General features: G+C 33.7%; 1 protein-coding gene across 1 annotated transcript in view; it reads left to right on the top strand.

The window, feature by feature from the left end:
- futsch overlaps positions 1-23,925 on the top strand; it is a 281,615-nt gene that overhangs the window by 240,064 nt on the left and 17,626 nt on the right. Inside the window, exons 7-8 of the mRNA XM_075374191.1 lie at positions 2,462-17,987; positions 23,620-23,877. Of these exons, the coding sequence (XP_075230306.1) occupies positions 2,462-17,987; positions 23,620-23,877 (15,784 nt within the window). The remainder of the gene's footprint in view (positions 1-2,461; positions 17,988-23,619; positions 23,878-23,925) is intronic.

Genomic DNA, 23,925 nt, shown 5'->3' with positions numbered 1-23,925 from the left:
ACATAACAAAAGGCATCCACATCATTTTGAGGCATTATGACACTGCACTGTTAACAAACTTAAGACAGCAACAAAACTGAACAAAATTAATTCATCCCTAAATCCAGTGCTTAATACAAACAACACAGCTGTGTTTTCAGCTACATGTTTTGACCTGCACAGACATGATTAATCTTGTCCACAAAGGCTCACTCTTCAGTGTTAGATATGTCATAATATGTGACTATGATATGATATTAATTATTTGTCCATTACTGTTTATTTATAGCTTAAAAATTATGTTAACAAAGTTAAATAATAAAAAATGCGCTAACAAGAAACAATGTAGGAGCTTAAAATGCTAACTATACATTGAAAAATGAAAAAATCCTTTAATTAAAATTTTAAAATATTTCAAAAATGTTGGGCAATAGAAATATTCTATATTGATATTTGTTTTCAGCATCAAAAAAAAAATTAAAATCACATATTGCATGTTAAGAAACAAAAATTATGTGTATCAATGAAATTGATAGTAATTTTTAAAATATCATGAGTTTTTCTTAAGATCTCCATGAAAACCCTTCATTAAAGTTAAAAAGGGGGATGCCAAGGCATGCCCTGGCTTTTACATCTAATAACTGATTGAAAATTTAGTATCCAATTTCTTTTGATTGAAACATTTTAGTAACTTTCCCTGAATTAACAACTAATTGTATGAAGACAAAGCCATTAAATAATTGAAACATATAAACCATTGAGTAAAGCCACTTTACCCATGTTTACCTTCAGAAAGAGTTAGGGTATTGGCATTATTTAATCCTCAAATGCAGTCTTAAGGTCTTCGTTTATAGAAAATTGTTTGAGCAATTTTGGAAAAAACATCTGGAAACAAGATTTTTAGAAAGATCAATAAATATTTCTCTGAAATATTTCTGAATTCAAAAAAACAATATCTAAATGTATAAAACAACATGACATGAGTCATTTATAATCAATACCCAGTAAAAACTACATAACATATATCGATGAAAATTTATATAATATGTACTTCTTTTGGTGTAAGTGCACATCAACACAGATTTTTTTAAATTCCGAATTCAAAGGGTTAAATGGACAATAAAATAACAATAAAATTTACAATTTTTTTTAATTACTCAATAAAAAATGAAGATATCAAGTTGATTTTTGGTACGTATAATCTTCATATGAATATCTAAAAACCAATTTCTAGATTTTTTGAAACCCATTGACCTTCATAAAATAAGAAGTAACCAATATATATTTATATATATCAGACGAATGAAAAGCATTTATGGAATTTTAATTTAAAAAACACCTAATGTGTTTTATATTGATGTGTTATATTTACTTAGAGTAGCATATAGTAAACTTTAATTAACTGATTAAAGTGATAATCAGTAAAACAAATTTTCATATATCACTGCAAACTTGGCAGTGATATATCATTGAAGAACTATTAACTATAGAAATAAATTCCAAACAAATACTGTTAACATAATAGAATTGTTATAATTTATGTAGCAATTATAATATTATAATGTAACGTAATGTAACAGCACATGTAAACATGTATTATAAAAGTACATAATTAGTTTTTTACATACAGTAAAGCATCAGTAATTCAAATCCTGCTGTAGAAATCTGATGGGCAATCAAAATGGCCTATTTTTACTTACATGTAATATTATATTTATAATATAATAGATACACATATGTGATGTAGTGTGTCTGTCTTTTTAAAACAATGTTATCATCTACATTTTCTTTATTAAATGTAAACGTGCTAAAATTAAAATTATTTTTTAATAAATGAAGACCTTAATTGTTTAGTTTGCTTAGTTTATAAATTTATAAAAAAGATTGTAATATTTTGGAAAGGATAAAAAAAATTAATTAAACTTGAACTGAAGATAATGAAGTACTAATATTAAATAAATCTTTTTCATTTATTTTTTGTATTTGAAAGTGCTGAGGAAGACGCAAAAGAATGATTAAAAATGATACTGATACAGCAGATTGCCTGTTACTAAATGAGGATGAAATTGTAAAATCTATAAAAGAAACATATACTAGTGAGAATAGACTTAACAAAATGAGACAGATGACTCAGCCCTGAATCAACTCATATTGAAGCTATTTCTACGTTACACATTTTGGTAGTTACCCAAGCACCAATGTGAATCTTATCCAACACATACCTATAGAACAAGTTTTATCTACCTAAATTAAAAATTCCCAAGTATAACTGAATATTTTTGCTAAATTATAGCAGAATTATTTATTAGTCTTGTTATTTTAGTAGTCTTCATTAAAAAGTCTGAATAAATTGAAAATTTGAAATTACCTAGGTACCAGTCGGTTTAAATTATTGACATACCATGATTAATCAGAAGTTTCAACTTCTTAAATTAACTTAAAAGACAGTGTGCATATGAGAAATAATTCTTTGTTTTTACAGGAAAGACGTCAGCCTCAGTCTCCTGAAGGTGAAAAAGAAAGAGATTCATTATTAATAAATCTAGCAGAGGAAGGTCAGGAAATGGTGTACAACCTACGACATTTAAATTTAAAACCACATTTCTGTAGTCGTGATACTGTAGTTGAACCTATCAATTTATATCATAAGGTTGGTCATGGCAAACTTGACATGTATGTACTTAGTCCAGCAAAAGATAGTCGTGATCTTAAGGAATTTATGTCAAAATGGCAAGCAAATGATCAAAGTCTTTTTGGTAGTACAATGAAAAAAAAAGGGGAATTTCACTTCCCATTAAACAATTTGGTTTCAATTTGTTCACTAGTAGTCTGGCAACCAGCAAATCCAAATGAAACAATTACTAGACTTCTCTTCCCTGGAAGTGCACCACAACATAAAATATTTGAAGGTTTAGAAAAATTAAAACATCTGGAATTTTTAAAACATCCTGTTTGTTCTGCTAAAACCCTATCGCCATCATCATCAACCCTTGGAATGACAGTTAGATCCATAAGTAAATCAAGGCCAGTTCCAGCAGTAATTGATAAACTTCTACCTGGTGAAGGACTGAATAAACCCGTTTCAAAAACATTATCATCAGTAGAGTCTGTAAATAAACAGAATGTTGCTAAAAGTGCTACTATACCTGTTGCAGCTCCAATTACTTCAGAAACAAAAGCAAAAACTACACCTGCTCAAAAGCCTATAATCCAAAAGCATTCAAAAAGTGAAAAACCTATTGACGATTCGATTATACCCAAGACTGAAATAGATACAGATAAGGATAAAAATAAAATAGATAAGGATAAAATAGATAAAGATAAAATAGATAAGGATAAAAATAAAATAGAAAAAGATAAGGAAGTAGATAAGGAAAAAGAATCAGAGACTGAACCTAAAGAGACTGAAGGAAAAATTATTCCTTCAAAAGTAGAAAAACCACCAAAGGCACTTATTGAAACTAAAAGTAAAGTAGATCATAAAGGTAAACCACCTAAGGCTAAGCCAGAAGGGAAACAAACTTCTAAAAACACTGAAAGAAAACCATCTAAAACGCCAAGTATTGAAAAAAAAGGTGATTCAGTAAAATCTTCACCAACAACCCCTAAGAAATCGATCGATTCAAAAATACAGAAAACTACTACAACTAGGACAGCTAGTAAAACAAGGGCTTCACCTTCAGCTACACCAGCAAAGAGTGCAAAGGAAGAAAATAATCGAAAAGTTGTTGAATCAAAGAGAACAACAACAATGGCAGCTCGATCTTTACCAAGCAAACCTATCAAAAAAGAAACTCAGAAGACTGAAAAGAAAGTACCTAAAAGGCCACCTACTGCATCACCTAGCAAAGCTCCAGTCAAGTCTGAGTCTCCTAAAAAACCAGTAAGTAAAGTTAGTAAATTAAAGGCAAAGAAAGAAGCTAAGAAGGAAAAACCAGAAATAGAAAAAGGTGTTGCAACAGACTCTTCAACTGTTTCAACTCCATCTACAGCAGATGCTGAAGTAACTGCTACAAAACTAAAAGAAATTGAGAAAGAAAAAGAAATTCGTCCTGAAAATGAACTTATTGAAAATGACAAGAAACCTGAATTGAGTGAACAAGAAAATATTGATGATGCAGAAAAGCTTAGCGACAGAATGGAGGATGAGGGAATTGAAAAAGATGTAGAACTGACAGATAAAGGAGATATGAGTGATGATGGAATTAAAGTGACAGTGAAAGATGAATATGCAGCAGAGAAATCACTTGAAGCTGATGATGCAGAAGAAAAGTTTACAAAAGAAACAGCAGAAGATTTAAAAGAAGATGATAGTTTAAGAATCCGATTACAGGATAAAGATGAAAGTGAAAGAGATGAAGAGGATGAAATTCTAATCATAGAAAAGGTCGAAATTGAACCATATGTTGATGACTCAACCCAAGATCAAGAAAGCATTGAATCTCATGAAGTTGAAGAAATTGAAGATGAATTGCAAAAACACTTGCGTGATGAGACTGAGTCTGAAAAAAAAATGAAAAAAGAATTTGATAAATCTGATCAAGAAAGTGAAAAAAAGGAAGAGGTAGAAGTAGTGGATAAAGTATTAGAAGATGAATTGCTGAAAGAACCTATAACAGCTGTAGAAGAAACCATGATATCCTCTGATGTAATAAAGGCTGATACAACAGAAAAGAAACTAGATCTAGAAAATTTGGATCTTCAGGAACAGCCTGCAAGTGACCTTATGTCACCAGAAAATAAAGAACAAATAGAAGGAGAAGTTCAAGAAATTATTACTTCTGCAACAGAATATATTGCAAAAGCAAAACTTGATGGAAAAGATGCTTCTGAAATATCAGTTGAAGGACTTATTTCTGATGATCAGAAATCTTCAGGTGATACAAGAGATTTACAGGATATTCAATTTTCAGATGAAAAGAATGCATTACAGAAATATGATCAGCTAAAGGAAGATATATGTGAAGATGCAAACAAAGCCAAAGATGTGGCAGATCTCAAGTATACTGCAGAAGAGAGTCAGCCAGATGAAAAACTTTCAACCACTATTGAATCAGGTGCCACAACAGCACCAACATTACCAGAAGATGAAAGAATTCCTTTAGATGAAATAAAAGAAGGAATTGAAGAAAAGCATGTAAAAGAAGAGACAAAAGAGAAGGATGTTGTTGGTGCCATTACTAAGTTAGAACAACCTACAAGTCTTCCACAGATTGCAGTTGGTAGTAATAAAACATTTGAAGGTAGAATGCAGGTAACCAGAGATATTGTAAAAACACCGGATGAAGTTGCTGACCTTCCAGTACATGAAGAAGTTGATGCTGAATTGTATGAAAGTGAAGAGATAAGTGGCAGAGAATTTCATAGAAGCAAAGATGATTTGCTTGGAGTTACTGTTGGCAAAAAAGTTACTGACATGAAAGAAATCAAATCAGAAAAAGATATAGTTACTGATGAAGACAAAGAAGATGCTCAAGAAAGAAAAGTTGCTCAAGAAAATGAAATAACAGAAAAATTACAGACTAATAAGGAATATTCAAAACCTGAAGAACTTTTACTAAAAAAAGATGATCTCTTAGGCCATAAACTATCAGAGAAAGTTTCAGAACAGGATGAAAAGTCTGATGTAGAAAAAAATATTGAAACAGAGCTGAAAAAAGAAGAAAAATATGATGCACAAAAGGCAAAATTTTATCATGATTCTGGTTTAGTAGAAGAACCAGTACATACAACAATAAAAGCTCCAGAAGTTGCTGAGTTTGTGATGTTAACCCCAGACTCTACTCCTGAATCACCAATTCCAAAAGAAGAAAAAATTTTAGATAAAGAGATCACTCAAGCAGGTAAAGATGAAAAAGATGTTGACACAAAGTTAAATGAAACAGAGGACGATTTAGATAACAAATATGTCCGTAGTGAAGAAAAAGAAATTGATCAAATACTAGATAAACAGGAAGTTCACAGTAAGGCAGAAAAACATATTGAAGAAATACAAAAAATATCCAAAACAGCCATTCCTACAGAAAAAATTGATTCATCCATGAAGGACATTGACGGTGGAATTCTACAGTCTAAGAGCTTAGATAGTAGTAAAACTAAAAAAATTGATTTAGAACAAGGGCAAAAAATTTTAGAAACGGATGCTTCACTTGAAATTGGGAAATCAGATATAAAATCAGAATTACTGAAAGAAGAAAAGCCAGATTCAATGAAACCAGAACATGATACTAAACTAACTGAAGATGCAGATTCAAAAACTATGGAAGAAAAAGTACCTAGCCCACCACCTTTAATAACTGACAAAGGAGAGAGAGATTTTGATGAAGTAGCTGATGTTAATAATAAAAAAGAAAGAGACAGTATTCTTACAGATCTAAAAATAGATCAGGAAAAGCCAACACCCATAGAATCATTAAGCAAAGAGGAAAAAGATTCTAAACAAGAAAAATGTGAAACTGAAGAGGACCACGACATAACAAAGAAATCACCAAAAACAGGTTCACCAGTGTTTTTAGAGAAAAAGTTTGAATCTAGCACAATTCCAGGTAAGCTTCCTCAAAAAGATGAAAAAATCGACAAATCAGTTTCTCCAGAAAGTTTAATAAAGGACACAACCATTCAAAGCAAACACAAAGAAGAGATTATTGGAGACAAAGAAAAAGATGAACTTAAAGATTTATCAAAAACTGCGCTAGATCAAACAGAAAAAGAAAAGGATAAAAAAATGTTAGACTTGGAAGTTGATAAAAAAATAGCATCAATTTTTCCCTTAGAGGCTACGGAACCAATAAAAGACAAACAAGAATTAACTTCAGAAGTATCTGAAAAAGAAGGGAAATATGAGGAAGGAAAGACAATACTCATTTCAGAGCTGACCGATTTGGACTCAAAAGCAGAAACCCAGAAAGCTGAGTCCCCTATGTTACTTGAGAAAGAGACGAAAGACATGGTTATTGAAAAAGACAGTTCAACCACTAGTAAAGATTCTAAGAGTTTATCACAAAAATCGATTGCTGCAATCTTACCTTCTTCTAAGGAAAGAGAAGATACTATTATCGATAGAAGTATTGTGAGCCCAGAACCATCACTAACAGAAAAAGATAGTAAAACAGAAACTAAGGATTCAAAGAGTACCTCATCAACATCAGTGTCTCCAACACCTTCTGCTAAAGAAACAAAAGATTCAATAGAAAAACCTTCAATAAGCCCTGAACCTCTTGCAGAGGAAACAGAAATGAAAGATTTAAAAGGTGATTCACCAAAATCAATATCTCCAACAGTTTTTGCTAAAGAAACGAAAGAGACTATAGAAAAAACTTCAATAAGCCCTAAATCTCCCACAGAGGAAATAGTAATTAAAGATTTAAAAGGGGGTTCACCAACATCAGTATCTCCAACACCTTCTGCTAAAGACATAAAAGATGCAACAGGAAAATTATCAATTAGCCCAGAACTTCCTGCCGATAAAACAGATGGTAAATTAGAAACTAAAGATTCAAAAGGCACTTCACCAACATCAGTATCTCCCACACCTTCTTCTAAAGATACAAACGATGTTACAGAAAAACCTTCAATAAGCCCCGAACTTCATGCAGAAGAAGCAGAAATTAAAGATTTAAAAGGTGGTTCACCAACATCAGAATCTCCAACACCTTCTGCCAAAGAAACTAAAGATGTGACAGAGAAACCTTCAATAAGCCCTGAACCTCATGCAGATAAAACAGATAATAAATCAGAAATTAAAGATTCAAAAGGTGCTTCACCAACATCAGTATCTCCAACACCTTCCACTAAAGAAACAAAAGATAAAACAGAAAAACCTTCAGTAAGCCCTGAACCTCCTAAAGAGGAAACAGAAATTAAAGATTTAACAGGGGGTTCACCAACATCAGTATCTCCAACACCTTCTGCTAAAGAAACAAAAGATACAGGAGAAAAAATATCAATAAGCCCTGAACCTCCTACAGATAAAACAGATGATAAATCAGAAATTAAAGATTCAAAAGGTTCTTCACCAAAATCAGAATCTCCTACACCTTTTGCTAAAGAAACAAAAGATGCAGGAGAAAAACTATCAATAAGCCCTGAACCTCCTATAGATAAAACAGATGATAAATCAGAAATTAAAGATTCAAAGGGTGCTTCACCAACATCAGTATCTCCAACACCTTCAACTAAAGAAACAAAAGATACAACAGAAAAACCTTCAATAAGCCCTGAACCTCCTAAAGAGGAAACAGAAATTAAGGATTTAAAGGAGGGTTCACCAACATCAGTAACTCCAACACCTTCTGCTAAAGAAACAAAAGATAATACAGAAAAACCTTCAATAAGTCCTGAGCCTCATGCAGAGGAAATAGAAATTAAAGATTTAAAAGACAGTTCACCAACATCAGTATCTCCAACACCTTCCACTAAAGAAACAAAAGATACAACAGAAAAACCTTCAATAAGCCCTGAACTTCCTAAAGAGGAAACAGAAATTAAGGATTTAACAGGGGGATCACCAACATCAGTATCTCCAACACCTTCCACCAAAGAAACAAAAGATACAACAGAAAAACCTTCAATAAGCCCTGAACCTCCTAAAGAGGAAACAGAAATTAAGGATTTAAAGGAGGGTTCACCAACATCAGTAACTCCAACACCTTCTGCTAAAGAAACAAAAGATAATACAGAAAAACCTTCAATAAGTCCTGAGCCTCATGCAGAGGAAATAGAAATTAAAGATTTAAAAGACAGTTCACCAACATCAGTATCTCCAACACCTTCCACTAAAGAAACAAAAGATACAACAGAAAAACCTTCAATAAGCCCTGAACTTCCTAAAGAGGAAACAGAAATTAAGGATTTAACAGGGGGATCACCAACATCAGTATCTCCAACACCTTCTGCTAAAGAAACAAAAGATGCAAGAGAAAAACCTTCAATAAGTCCTGAACTTCCTAAAGAGGAAACAGAATTTATGGATTTAACAGGGGGATCACCAACATCAGTATCTCCAACACCTTCTGCTAAAGAAATAAAAGATGCAACAGAAAAACCTTCAATAAGTCCTGAACCTCATACAGAAGAAATAAAAATTAAAGATTTAAAAGACAGTTCACCAACATCAGTATCTCCAATACCTTCCACTAAAGAAATAAAAGATACAACAGAAAAACCTTCAATAAGCCCTGAACTTCCTAAAGAGGAAACAGAATTTAAGGATTTAACAGGGGGATCACCAACATCAGTATCTCCAACACCTTCTGCTAAAGAAATAAAAGATGCAACAGAAAAATCTTCAATAAGCCCTGAACCTCCTAAAGAGGAAACAGAAATTAAGGATTTAAAGGGGGTTTCACCAACATCAGTAACTCCAACACCTTCTGCTAAAGAAATAAAAGATGCAACAGAAAAACCTTCAATAAGCCCTGAATCTCCTAAAGAGGAAACAGAAATTAAAGATTTAAAAAGTGCTTCACCAACATCAGCATCGCCCACACCTTCTTCTAAAGAAACTAAAGATGTGACAGAGAAGCCTTCAATAAGCCCTGAACCTCATGCAGAAGAAACAGAAATTAAAGATTTAAAAGTTGGTTCACCAAAATCAGAATCTCCAATACCTTCTGCTAAAGAAACAAAAGATGCAGCAGGAAAACTATCAATAAGCCCAGAACCTACTGCAGATAAAATAGATGATAAATCAGATATAAAAGATTCAAAAGATACTTCAGCAACATCAACATCTCCCATACCTTCTTCTAAAGAAACAACAGATGTGACAGAGAAACCTTCAATAAGCCCTGAACCTCATGCAGAAGAAACAGAAATTAAAGATTTAAGAGGTGGTTCACCAAAATCAGAATCTCCAACACCTTCTGCTAAAGAAACAAAAGATGCAGCAGGAAAACTATCAATAAGCCCAGAACCTACTACAGATAAAATAGATGATAAATCAGATATAAAAGATTCTAAGGATGCTTCACCAACATCAGTATCTCCAACACGTTCCACTGGTGACACAAAAGATACAACAGAAAAACCATCAGTAAGCCCTGAACTACCTAAAGATAAAACAGATGCTCTATCAGAAGTTAAAGATTTAAAAGGTACTTCACCAACATCAGTATCTCCAACACCTTCCACTATAGACACAAAAGAAATAACAGAAATATCATTACTAACTTCTGAACTTCCTCCACAGATAACAGATGCTAAATCAGAAATTAAAGAATCAAAAGCTGCTTCGCCAACATCGGTTTCTCCAGCACCTTCTGCTAAGGACACAGAAGAAACAACAGTAAAACAATCAGTAAGCCCTGAACCTTCTCCAGTAACACACACCAAGATTATTTCACCAACATCTGTTTCTCCTGAATCTACTGATAAAAAAATAAAAGATGACATAACAGAAAAACTATTAACAAGCTCTGAACCTTTAGAAGAGAATAAGGTTACTAAAACTGATATAAAAGATTCTAAGATCATTTTACAATCAGTTTCTCCAGCATCTTCTGATAAAGAACCTAAAGATATCACAACTGTAAAAACATCAGTAACTTCTGAACAACTGATAGAAGAAAAGGAGATTAAAACAGAGTTAAGAGATTCCAAAACTATTTCACCGGCTTCTGTATCTCCAACTCCTTCTGATAAAGAAATGAAAGATATTACAACTGAAAAGCCAATAATAAGCCCTGAATCAATATCACATGAAAAAGGTAATAAAACAGACATAAAAGATTCAGAGATCACTTCACCAACATCTGTTTCTCCAAAACCATCCGATAAAGAAATAAAAGATATACCTAAAAAATCATCTATTAGCCCTGAATCATCAACAGAGGACAAAGATAGTAAAGCAGAGATTGAAGATGCCAAGAGGATTTCACCACCAATCTCTCCTGTACCTTCTGTCAAAGAAACAGAAGATAGCCTCGGTAAAAAACAACCAATAAGCTCTGTACCTCTTCCAGACGAAAAGGATACTAAAACAGAGATTAAAGATTTTAAGAGTACTTCCCCAAAATCTGTTTCTCCAACACCTTCTGATAAAGAAACGAAGGATAAACCATCAATGAGCTCTGAACCATTAACAGAAATAAAAGATAGTTCTAAGGAAATTAAAGATTACATCGCTGTTTCAAAAGGACCTGTTGAGGTTGAGGATAGTACCATTAAAAGAAAATCAGGAAGTCCTGAACCACTATTAGAAGAAACAGACAGTAAAAGAGAGATTAAAGATTCTGAGAGGGTTTCACCTACATCAGTGTCTTCAGTACCATCTGAAAAAGAAATTAAAGATAGCTGTATTGAAAAACCACCTATTAGTCCTGAGACTTCATTAGAAGAAAAGGATTCTAAAACAGAAATCAAAGATTCCAAGAGTACAGATGATAGTGAACTATCATCTGTTTCTCCAGTGCCATCTGAAAAAGAGACAAAAGATGCAAGTGAAAAATCTTCCACAAGTCCTCAGCCATTAGAAGAACAAAGAGATACTGCACATCAAATTATAGATTCTAAATCTATTTTACCAATACCTTCTAAAGAACCAGATAGTAGTGCCACTGATATTACAGCAGCAAGCCCGGAACTATTGTTAAAAGAAAAAGATAGTAAAACAGAAATTAAAGAATCAAAAAGTGTCTCACCTGCATCTGTCTCTCCAGACCCTTCTGAGATAGAAATAAAAGATGTCACCATTGAAAAACCATCAGTAAGTCCAGAAAGTATAACAGAAGATAAAGACAGTAAAACAGAAGTTAAAGCCTCAAAGAGTATTTTACCAACTGTTTCTCTGCTTCCTTCTGAAAGCAAGAAGTTACAGGATGAAATTGAAAAGCCAAAGAATGGCAAAATAGATGATGAAATTGAAAAATCTGAAACTGTCAAAGATATGACTAAAACATTAATAACAAAAACTGTGTTACCAGTTTCATCAGAAATGGGATTTAAAGCTGATGATAAATCTATTACTGATTTAAAAAGTGAATCAATCTTATCTTCTCCAACTGCTCAGCTAGAAGATGAATCTTTGACTGAAAGAAAACATTCAGCTGAAACACATTCAGAAGATAAGTCTAAGGCATCATTGCCTGAATTATTGCCAGCTACTTTATCTGGAAAAGAAACTGAAAAAGAAATTGAAACTGTCTTAAAGGATGAACAAAAACAGATTTCTTCCAAAACAGAATCGTCTGTACCCTCTGAAAAAGATTTAAAACCAGGCAGTTATGATGTTTCTGATCCAGCAACAAACGATGAATCAAAATTAATAACAGACTCAAGATCTCCTATGTCATCAGTAAGAGATTTAAAGACAGATCTTCAAGATATAACTGAACCAATTTCAGAGGATCATAAAATATCTTCACTGTCAGTATCACCCGTACTTTTAGAAAAAGATTCCAAAAGTGCTGTTGAAGATGACACTAAAATATCTTTGAAAGATAAATCAAAACAGTTGTCACCAAAATCACTATCACCAGTACCATCAGAAAAAGAATTAAAAGTAGATGCAAAGAAGCTCACTGAGGAATCTAAAAGTTTACTCATATCAACACCTCCATTGTTAGTAGAAAAGGAAAAAATGACTGTTGTTCAAGATCTTACTGAAATTGATGAAAGGGATGAGGTGAAAGCAAGTTTACCTAAGTCAATATCACCAGTACAATCAGAAAAAGGTTCAGAAGCAAAAAGTATCACAGAACCAATTTTCAAAGATGAAACCAAAATAGCATCAACTAAGTCATCTGCTACTCTGCTAGGAAAAGATAAAGAATTAGACATGGCTGATGTTTCTGAAACATGTGATAAAGATAAAACCAGCAAAGATTTACCTAAGTCTGAATCACCTGTACAGTACAAGGACTCCACAATAATTGAAACAGATGGACCAATCTTAAAAGATGAATCCAAAGCAGATTCTTCTAAATCAGTATCAACTATCCTACAAGAAAGTGTTTTAGTTAATAAAGACAAAGAAAGTGTTCCAAAAGGTGAATCTGAATCAGTAATCTGTGAACCTACATCACCAGAATTTCCCAAAAAAGATTCAGTGACAGCTACAGCAGATATTTCTGAACAATCTTTCATGAAAGAATTTAAAACATCTTTGTCTGAGTCAGTATCATGCGAAACATCAGAAAAGGATTTAAAGAAGTCTGTAAAAGAAGATTCTGATTCATCTGGATCAGAACTGAAAGAACAAACTAAAATTATTTCATCTAAATCTGTGTTAAGTGAAAAGGAATCAGAACTTATCACTCAAAATGTGGCAGAAGTTTTAAAAGATGAATTTAAATCAATCCAATCAGAACCAACTCAAAGAGTAACTGAATTTGATGTTAGAGATACTGTTCCTGAACTGCTAAAAGAATATAAATCAACTTTTCCTGTACCTGATAAAATATCTACAACCACAATCCAGGATGACTTTGAACAAGCTTCTAAAGAGGAACCCAAGACAAAACCTTCTGCACCGTTAGAAAAGGAACTAGGAACTGACATAAAAGATGCTTCTGCTATAGTTTCTAAAGATGAGCCTGTAACATTTTCTTCCAAAACTTCATCTCCCCCCACTGAGAAGGAATCACAAGTAGTAACTGAAGGTGACATAATGAAAGGATCTGAAACAATTTCATCAATGTCTCCTACTTTGATAGAAAAAGAAAAATCACCAGTTACTGAACATGAAGAACTCACAACTTCACAAAAACATTTTCAAACCCCATCAGAGCAATTGAAAATTCAGCATAAAGAACCTAAACTCTTGCTTAATGAAAAAGAGCAAGATTCTGAAATTACTGGTTTAAAATCTATCACTCCAAAACCTGTTTCAACATCAGAGAAGGAATTAAAATTGGATGATAAAAAAATAATGGAAGAGAAATCAGTATCATCCAAAACTGAATCACCTGTTTCGTCAAAGAAAATAGATATAACTGATGAAAAAAAGATTGTTTCAGATTCAGGCTTAAAAGAACAAGAAAGAAAACTTGATTCCATTAGTAGTTCACCTACACCTCCTGAAATGCAGTCAAAAATTCAAACTGATGAAAAGAAATTAGATACTCCAAAATCACAATCACCCACTCCTTCAGAAAAGAAAACTGCAATTTTGGTTGATAGTCAAACAGCTATACAATTATCAGAACAAGTAGATGTCATTCACGACACAAAGTCTACACAAAGTATTTCAACTCCCCAAATGCTTTCAGAAACTAAATTAAGAGTTGAGGTTGTTAAGAAAACAACTGCCTCTGAAGTTAGCAATGTAGAAACAGATCTTAGTGCTCAAAGTGATACATCACAAACAAAAGTTGTTTTATCTGATTCTGTTGCTTCCTTCTCAAAAGAGTTAAAACACAAACCATTTGCTGATGAAAAAGTAGGAAAAGAGAAAGATAAGGCAGAATCAGAAGCAATTTCAGGTGTAGAAGTTAAATCAGAGAAAGAGATGTCAATAAGCTCTGATGACTTCTCTGGAGAGATTAAACCTGAAATAATAAAGTCAAAAACTACTTCCATACCTGAGTCTGCCAAGTCATCAGATAGTAAAACTATTAAATCAGAATCTCCTGATACAGATCACAGTGAAGAAAAGAAAACAGTTAAGTGTGAACCTTCTTCTAAACCTGTCTCCTCTGTGCTTCAAAAAACTGATGAAAAAACAGAGGAAATAAGTAGTACAGTTGCGAAGTCTCTCAGCTCCAGTGCCCATTTAAAGAGTGTATCAGAATTTTCTGAAGACTCTGAAACTCTTTCCAGCTGTTTTCTGGCTTCAGTCAAAACACAAGAAACACTTCAAGCTAAACCACTCACATCTGATGACAAACAGGTTGGTGAAATAAAAAAGGGAGTAACACCACATCTTTCTAGAGATAGAGAAACAGATAAAACTGAAATTTATAAAAGTGTAGCTGAATATTCCATGTCTACAGAGCCAGTTACTAAAGATGTGGCCTTGACTGAAACAGAAAAAACTCTGGTATTAGAACATATTACTTCTGCTGTGAAAGAGTCTTCTGATTTAATTTCTTTGAAAAAAGTAGATACAGTAGAAAAAGATGAAATTAAAATAGAATGTGATAAAAAACAATATGAAAGTGTAAGTGTGGATAGTCAAATAGTGCCTGAAAAAGATAGTAAACCAAAAATGATGCCTGTGCAATCTTCTAGCACTTTACCCAAAACTGCTGACATTCAAGGTAAAGAAAAACAGATATCATTAGGTCCTAGTCCTGTGCCTTCTGAGGTAGATGAAGACTTACAAACAATTCAATCAACAGAAATGATACTTACTGATAAAATGCAGTATAAATCATTAAATGGAACAGATGAAAAAATGGAGTTAAGTAAAACCTCTAGTCCTTGGCCAAATGAGAGTGAGTTTGGATCAGAGAAAGTTAAACCATTAAGCGAGATTAAAGAACCTACTGATTTATCAAAAACAACTAAAGAATGGATTGCAAAAGAAAAAGATAGTATTCATGAATTTAAATCTGAACCAATTTCAGAAAAGGAAGTTCAAAGTGATATAAAGACATTAAGATTTGACTCAAAAGAAAAACAAGCTCTTAGTTCAACTTTAAGTGACAAAGAAACTAAAGAATTGCATTCAGATACAAAAATTGATGCATCTAAGACTGCCTTATCATCTGATGAACTTCTAAAAAAAGAAACAGGTATCTCTCATTCAGGTTACAATACAGGTTTGGCAACAGATAAAGAAGATCTGGAAGAGACAGTTTCAATTTCAGAAACTGTTGTAACTAAAGCAACAATAGATGAAAGAATTATTAGTACCAAAGAATTGGATTCCAAAATAATTAAATGTGATAGCTCAGTGCCAAGTGATAAAAAAGTAGTTTTAACAGACTTAACTAAATCAGAAGCAAAATCTGAAACTGATACGTCCAAATCTGCCAGCCCACTGCCAAGTGATAAAGCAATTGATAGTTTAGACTCTAAAACAAAAACTGTTGCGTCCGAATCTTCCAGCCCTAGTCCTACTGATAAGGATAGTTCTAAAATTGAAGTGAAACAAGTAGATCCCAAAGTAGAAATAGATTCTTCAAAAATTATGTCAAAAGATGAAAAAGTTGAAGACATAATACAAACTGATGAAAAATCTAAATCTTATGTTGATGTATTAGAAATTGAAGATACCACCAGTAAAATATCTTCAATAACTGATAAAAAACCAGAAGAAAGAAGTGAAAAATGTGCCGAATTAGTGATAGCAGAAAAAGCTTTGAAGACCTGTTCTGATTCTCTTGTAAAAAGTGGAGAAGCAAAGGTTGATGCTAGTTCCCTAATGAAAGAAGAAAAAACTACTGTCCACAGAATGGTAGTGACGGCAAGTAGTGAAGATGGTGGTAGTGAAACAGAGCTTTGTACAAGCAGTAACATTAAAATTACTCCCTCTCAGGAAGGTCATGGGGAAATATCTAAAAAAACATCTAAAATAACCACAGCAGAAACAAGCTTAGTTATCACTAATGGGAATGCTGACACGTGTATCACTGATGAAAACGAATGTAAAAGTTTAGATAAAAAAAAAACAGCAGTACTAAATGGTTTCTCCGCAGAAGTTGATAGCAGCAGTGTTACTACTACAACTACAACAACAACTATAAAAACTCACAAAGATGGGAGTGTGACAAAAATTACAACTGTAATACATTCAGATGGTGTGCCATCAACCACTACAGTAGAAAAGTCAGAAAAAAGTGAGAATGTTACTGAGTATCAGGATAAACCAACAAAATGTGATGATAAATCTGTAACTAAAGATTCAGATATTAGTCTAGTGAAAGAAGTTGTTGAAACTGCATCTCATGCAGTAAAATCATTGACTGGAGATGTAAGTGGAAGTGATGTACCAGTTTTAGGAGTCATTACTGAGTTAAAGAAAGATGCGTTGGATATTGCCAGAAGTAGCACTCCAGGATCAGATGTGAGTGAAAGAGAGTTAGACATTGGAGGTCCATCAACACCTCACAGTGAGATAAGCAGTGGTCAGGTATCACGTGCAGCAACTAACATATGGGGTGAAAACAGTGAAGGAAGACCAGATTCACGTCACTATGATAGTGATGATGATGTACCATGTTCACCATTAAGTGTTACATCACATGTGGCAATTTCACCTCCACAGTTTGACTTTGAATTGCAACAAAGTGAGCATGAAGACTCCTATTTTGATGGTAACAAACAAAAAGGCACTGAACAAATACCAACTACAATGACCAGCTCATTTTATGGCAGTTTACCTGATGATAACACCCTTGAGCATCAGCAACAAATATTAAGAAGCGATGAAAGTGCAATGTATTCTTCTATGTACATTCCTCATGAATTTCAGTCTGAATCTGATGACCATGATAAATTTTCAGAGGGAAAAATTGGTCAGTTTGAAGCAATGTTTAGCAGCAGTTCTAAAGAGGACATTGATTTTGAAACAGCACGTAAAGAGCACTGTAAAACACGTGGTGAAGATTTAACTAAGAAAGACAGCATTTTTACCAATGGCAAAAAGGAAATTGCAGATTTGAATGGAAAACCAGCAGCAATAAACGGTGGTAGTGGTAGTAGTATTGAAAAAATTACAGATGAAAAAATAAAAGGGAAATGTAGCTCAGTGGATTCATCTCAGCCACTAAGCGCACTTAAAGCAAAAGCTGAATCAACATCTGGTTCCTCACAAAAACTGTCAGGTACAAGTTCTTCTATTCAAGAACCTTCAGAAAAATCTGTTGATCCTATTAAAAGTTGGGGAAAACCACTAGGATTGCCACCCCCACCATTGGAAAAAAACTGTTGGTTCCCCACATGGGATCCTATTGAGGAATGGGGTAAACCACTTGGACTACCCACACCTGCTCCACCTCTTGTCAAAAAGGACTCTACAGAGGATGTTGAAGTGGATTTAACTCCTACCAGTAATAAGACAACGCCAAAGAAAGTTGCTAAAAAGAATATTGAAAATAATAAAACTGCTTCTTACACACCTGGAGGTAAGTGAAAATTTATCAAATTATAAGTTTAGATAACATAAGCTGTTTAGTATAATGACTATTCTAGAAATGATGTTGCACATTTTGTAAAACTACATTACTTAGATTGTTTTACTTATTGTATGTAATAGAAATTTAATTTATAATTATGCACATTTGCACAAGTAGTTCCTCAATAACTTTCTTAACAACGAAACTAAAGTAAAAGTGAAAAAAAATTTGAAAGACTGCAAAACCATTAAAAATCAGAAATTTAAAATTCAAAAATCATGAAGTGAAAAAATCCATTAGAACATATAATAAAATTTTACAGCCAAAAGGAATCTGTCACTAAGGGGAAAAGAAAATATTCCACTAATTTGGATAATTACTGATGATACTTCAAGAATTTATATTTTTCTATAATCATTAAAGTCTATGATCTTGTTTTAGTATACCCATGTAAAACTTAATATGAAACAGTATGGTTTCAATCATAGCTACAAAAACCTCTCCTTTTCCCCTACAAGAAAAATCTTTTAGGGGAAAATCTTCCCCTACAAGAAAAATCCCTTTAAAAAAAAAGAAAAAGTAAAACATATTCATTCTTTAAATGTGTGGAATTGTGCTTCCAGAAGACATTATGAGAAATCAATCAGTCACAACAAAGCATGATTACCTTAAAACATTGATGACACATTTATGAATTTGAATTTTCTTATTTTACCCTGATTTGGTTCATTACCCATTTATTGTTCAATGTCTACAAGAAATTGTAGAGGCATGTTATTTTCTATTCACAATGATACAGTTTTTTTTTATTACTTTAATGTATCAATGATACATTTTCAACGTCAGGCTCACAATAATAATAATAATAAAATTAAATAAGCAAGTAACAAAATAAGGCAAGCTATCTCAGTAGAGAAAGGTGCTCTTTCACTAAGTCCATTTATACAAGATATTAAAAAAGTAATCGATGTTTTTAGTTTTCTCCTGGTACTACCATGTTGATGCGGTAGTCAGCAGCTGTAATGTGAATGACTTACAGCTGCTTAGAAAATGAACTGTAATATAGTCAATGTAGCGAGGCAAGCTTTACATCTTACCAACCCTGCTCTACTTTGGATAACACTTACACATTTTTATTCATTTAATTTTTATGAAATAGTAGTAATATGATTTCAATAAATTGCTTATTAGTCGTTCTCACAAATTTGTCTTTAAACAGTCTTTATAGAAATTTATGTATTCATTTGCATTACATAATATTCTTAATATTTATCCAAAAGGTAAAATTAATTCTTTTTTAATTAATTAATTTCTATAAAAAATAATATAAGAAGCCTAAATAGTTATCATAAAAGCCAGAAAAACCTTTAATTGAACACCAACTCCAGGATCAGATGATAATAATAATAAAAAAAAAAAACAATTCAATAAATATATATATATATTCGAATGAACTTAACAAACATCACAATTTTTACAATAATTTAACAATATTACTAATGATATTATGTTTATGGCACCTTTTTATCACAAACACAGGTCACAGTGGGTCAGCCATTTCATTATTTCAGGGGTAAGGTCATGGATGTCTTGTAGCAAGCCTTTAAAAGATATATTTGGACACCCAGGGCCAGAAGGGTGATAGCTTGCTCTTCAGCCTCACATCAGTCACATCGTAGGCTTTCCGCAGCTCCCCGTTGGGTCAGGCTCTTATTGCAGATACTGTGATTTGTGCGAATCCTGTTGATGTTACACCACTGTCTTCTGGGAAGAGTAAGTCCTGGTACCCTTAGAGTTGGACAGGGTTAACCACGGAAACCCACCGGTTGGTCTAGTGGTGAACACATCTTCCCAAATCAGCTGATTTGGAAGTCGAGAGTTCCAGCGTTCAAGTACTAGTAAAGCCAGTTATTTTTACATGGATTTGAATACTAGATTGTGGATACCGGTGTTCTTTGGTGGTTGGGTTTCAATTAACCACACATCTCAGGAATGGTCGAACTGAGAATGTACAAGACTACACTTACTTCATTTACACTCATACATATCATCCTCATTCATCCTCTGAAGAATTATCTAAACGGTAGTTACTGGAGGCTACACAGTAAAGAAAAAAGGGTTAACCACAGAGCACATGTAACATTCTGTTATGGATGCAAACAGCTTTACCCCCCTTTGAAAATTGACTCTATAATAATTCAATAATAATACAAAAAAAAAAAATATGAAAAAAATCAGAAATTATTAATGAAACAAAATATATCATCAAAACCATATCATCACGCGCATCACAGCACATCACAAAAGGATATCAAACACAGTTCCAACCAAGCACAAACACTCCCACAGGCACATGAGACCTCCTCAAACACACATACGGTTACAGACTCCACGAATGCATTGAGACATTTAAAGAACTCAAGTGGAGAAAAATACCAACCATAAAAGGCACTCTCGAAAAAGGCGCCCATCAACCACACATGCACTCGCTGTGCGCACACACACACTTCTAACAAAACATGCACTCAACTCACATACTTACCCGTAACAGCCATCAGTCGCTGCTTCAGTTATGAGAACAACACGTTCAGGCACCGGCAAGGGAGTGTCCACAGCCTCAACGCACCAAGGCGATCCCCGCACGCTTGCAGGAGCCCCCCTGGCACTCAGCCGCAGACCTGTCCAGCCCGGGACCCCGGACGTCTTCTTCTCTGCCGGAACTTCTCCCACAGACGGAGCTTGTCTGTCAATTTCCTAGCATATCAATCCACCACAGTCCACTCTTCCTCTCCGCTCATTAATATTCGCTGAGTGACTTCCGGCTGGAGCACATTTCCATAACCCAGAGTATTTAATAACTGCTTTCGCTCTTCCCTGAAATGTGGACATCTGAAGTAGATATGCAGGGGGCTCTCCTCCTCTTCACACTCCAGACAGAAGTCGGTGTGGTCTAGACCAAATCGTAACAGGTATGCTCTAAATCTGCCATAGTCCGCTAAGAACTGAGTGAAACTGTAACCAGAGAGTCATGCTATCTCTTATACCGACTATCCCTTGACGTCCCCGATGAGCCAGTGCGTCCAGCATCCCTTCGTGGACTGGTCCCATCGCTCCTGTCATTTGTCTATTAGCTCTTCTTCTATGTTATTGGCTAGCCGTTTTATATCCACAGGTAGCAGTAGGCCGGCGATCAATTTCATAATCTTCTCATACCTGCAGCAAGCTACTATAGCGTGTATATCGAATCTGAGCCTGGAGTTTACCCAGGCTCCAAGATATTTGATTGCCGGCCTGGAGGCAATCCTTCTACCTTCTATCACAAGCGTGATCATCCGCTTCCGTTTGGCGGAGGAGACCACCACCGCCTCTGTTTTTCCTAGAGCCAGCGTCAACCCTGCTCCAGCCATCCATTCCCTTATCTCCGTACAGGAGTTGAAAACATTTCTGTAGCCTCAAGTCGTGTTCCCGCTTCGAAGACCAGGGCCATGTCATCAGCACAGCCCATTATTTTGATCTCTCGTGGTAGAGCCACCCGAAATACGCTGTCATAGGCAAGGTTCCAAACGGTCGGTCCAAGGACTGATCCCTGGGGAACCCCTCTGTCAAGTGTCCTACCACATATCTACTTCAGCGACATGAAACAAAATTAATACATAAACGATTATAAAATGCTACGGATATCTTTAGAGGCATTATTCTTGTGTATAACTGATTATTGCGTATTAATATTTTGTGATGAAGACACGTGAAGAGTTTACTATTCACACAAGCAAAATTGTTCAAATCGATGTCCCGAAACCAATTATCTTGTTATCCCTTTCCCTTGTTATCTAGAATAATGTGGATCTTAGGTGTCTTATACTGATTTAAATTTTTTTAGAAAAACGTTACTGTAGTTATTTTCTTTCAGATTTAGAAATAATTTACTTGCGAAAAACAATTATTTCTTAAACAATAAGCATGATCTTAGTATATTAGCATAATTTTATTTCCGAAGCCTATCTTGATTTACCTTTTACACATTCTCAAAAACGATTAGCCGTAAATATTGAAATTCTGTATTTAGGACTGTTGCAACATCTAGCTGTACACCTCCCTTTTTTATTGCAATCGACTATATAATGGACATTTAAAATAATTGAATGTTATGTTGGTAATAACCATATATATATATATATCTGATTATTTAATATTAAAAGATTCTCACAATTCTCGGTATCTGCAATAAGGCCTGACTCAATAGGGGGCTGTGAAAAGCCCACAATGAAACTGATGTTGAGCTTAAGAGCAAACGATCGCCCTCCTGGCCCTGGTTTGTCCAAATATATCTTTTAGACACTCGCTACAAGACATCCATGATCTTACCCCCAATATAATGGAATGGCGGCTGACCCACTGTGACCTGTGTTTGTGATAAAAAGGTGCAATAAACATATCATTAATAATATTGACATAATACTGTTAAATTATTGTAAAAATTGCAAATTTTGTTAATTTCATTCGAATATATATTGAATTATTCTTTATTCTTAAAAATTTTGTTACAATCAGAGAGGTTAATAAATCAATATATTTAAATTTAAAAAAAAAGTTTAAAAAAAATATATATAGATGAAGTTGGATTTGAACTGATATACCTTCCCCATGTAAGATCTAAATATTTTATTAATTAAAATTTTATTTGACTATAACTCTGGAACCAATGAAAATAAGTACCCCTTATGATATATTGTTGAAAAGCTATCAATGAATCGTTTTGGATTTTGGGCTTTTTTGACCCTGTTGATTGCATTCAAAAGGGGAGGTGTCTAAGTAGATGTTATTTAACTGTCTTAACTGTCATAAATACTAAATTTCAAGATTCCACGGCTAATTGTTTTTGAGTTAAGCTAGATAAATACATATGTACATACAGATGTCATGCCAAAACTAGTCAAAATGGATTCAAGGATGGTCAAAATTGATATTTCCATTGAAATCTGAAGATCAAAATTTTTCATGATTGTGATACCTCCTTTACTTCGTAAAAGATAGTAAAAATGAAAATAATATTAAAAGATTAAAAATAAAAATAATTAGTAGTACCTAGGAAACAAATACAAGATTGTAACAATTATGTTGCTTTATAACATCAATGGTCACTTCTTGAAACTAAACAGACTTGGGAAAATAAAGAATTAGGTAAATATATTTAATAAAATCTGTTCAGAGATACTGATTCTTATAATAACTTCTATTTTAACTAGTAATGAAAAATAGTACATAAAAATGTACTTATTATCATTTATCGAATTACATTAACTTTATGGTCACAAAATAATAACAAACTTAAATTGATAATAACTGGAACAATAATTTTCCAGAAATCTTAAATTTGCAATGCTCATAATAAGTGGTGAGAGCACACACCCACATATATGTATCTCTCTCTCTCTCTCTCTCTCTCTCTCTCTCTCTCTCTCTCTCTCTCTCTCTCTCTCTCTCTGTGTGTGTGTGTGTGTGTGTGTGTGTGTGTGTGTGTGTGTGTGTGTGTGTGTGTGCGCGCACTTGTCGCATACGATCATGCACATATTAATATGTATTTTACATTTTTATCAAGCATATGTATAGTTTTCCAGCTATTATGTTCAATTTTATACAGGGAAAGAAGTAAATACAAAATCAAAACGTCCAGAATCACCAGTGAAACGGACTTCTAACAAGGAAAATCGTAAATCACCTGCCTACATATATCTTGACCTGAGTTATGTACCTCACAATGGCAATTCCCATTACACAAATGTGGAGTTCTTTAAGAGGGTTCGAGCAAGATATTATGTATTCAGTGGTACTGAACCAAGCCGAGATGTATTCAATGCACTTCTTGAAGCTAAACAGACTTGGGAAGATAAAGATTTAGGTAAATATACACAATAAAATCTGTTTGAAATATAAATTCTTATAAGTT

The sequence above is a fragment of the Lycorma delicatula genome, chromosome 1, assembly GCF_047948215.1.
Source record: "Lycorma delicatula isolate Av1 chromosome 1, ASM4794821v1, whole genome shotgun sequence".
NCBI lineage: Eukaryota > Metazoa > Arthropoda > Insecta > Hemiptera > Fulgoridae > Lycorma > Lycorma delicatula.
The sequence above is the reverse complement of the archived record's forward strand: the minus strand, read 5'-3'. Positions and strand labels throughout refer to the sequence as shown.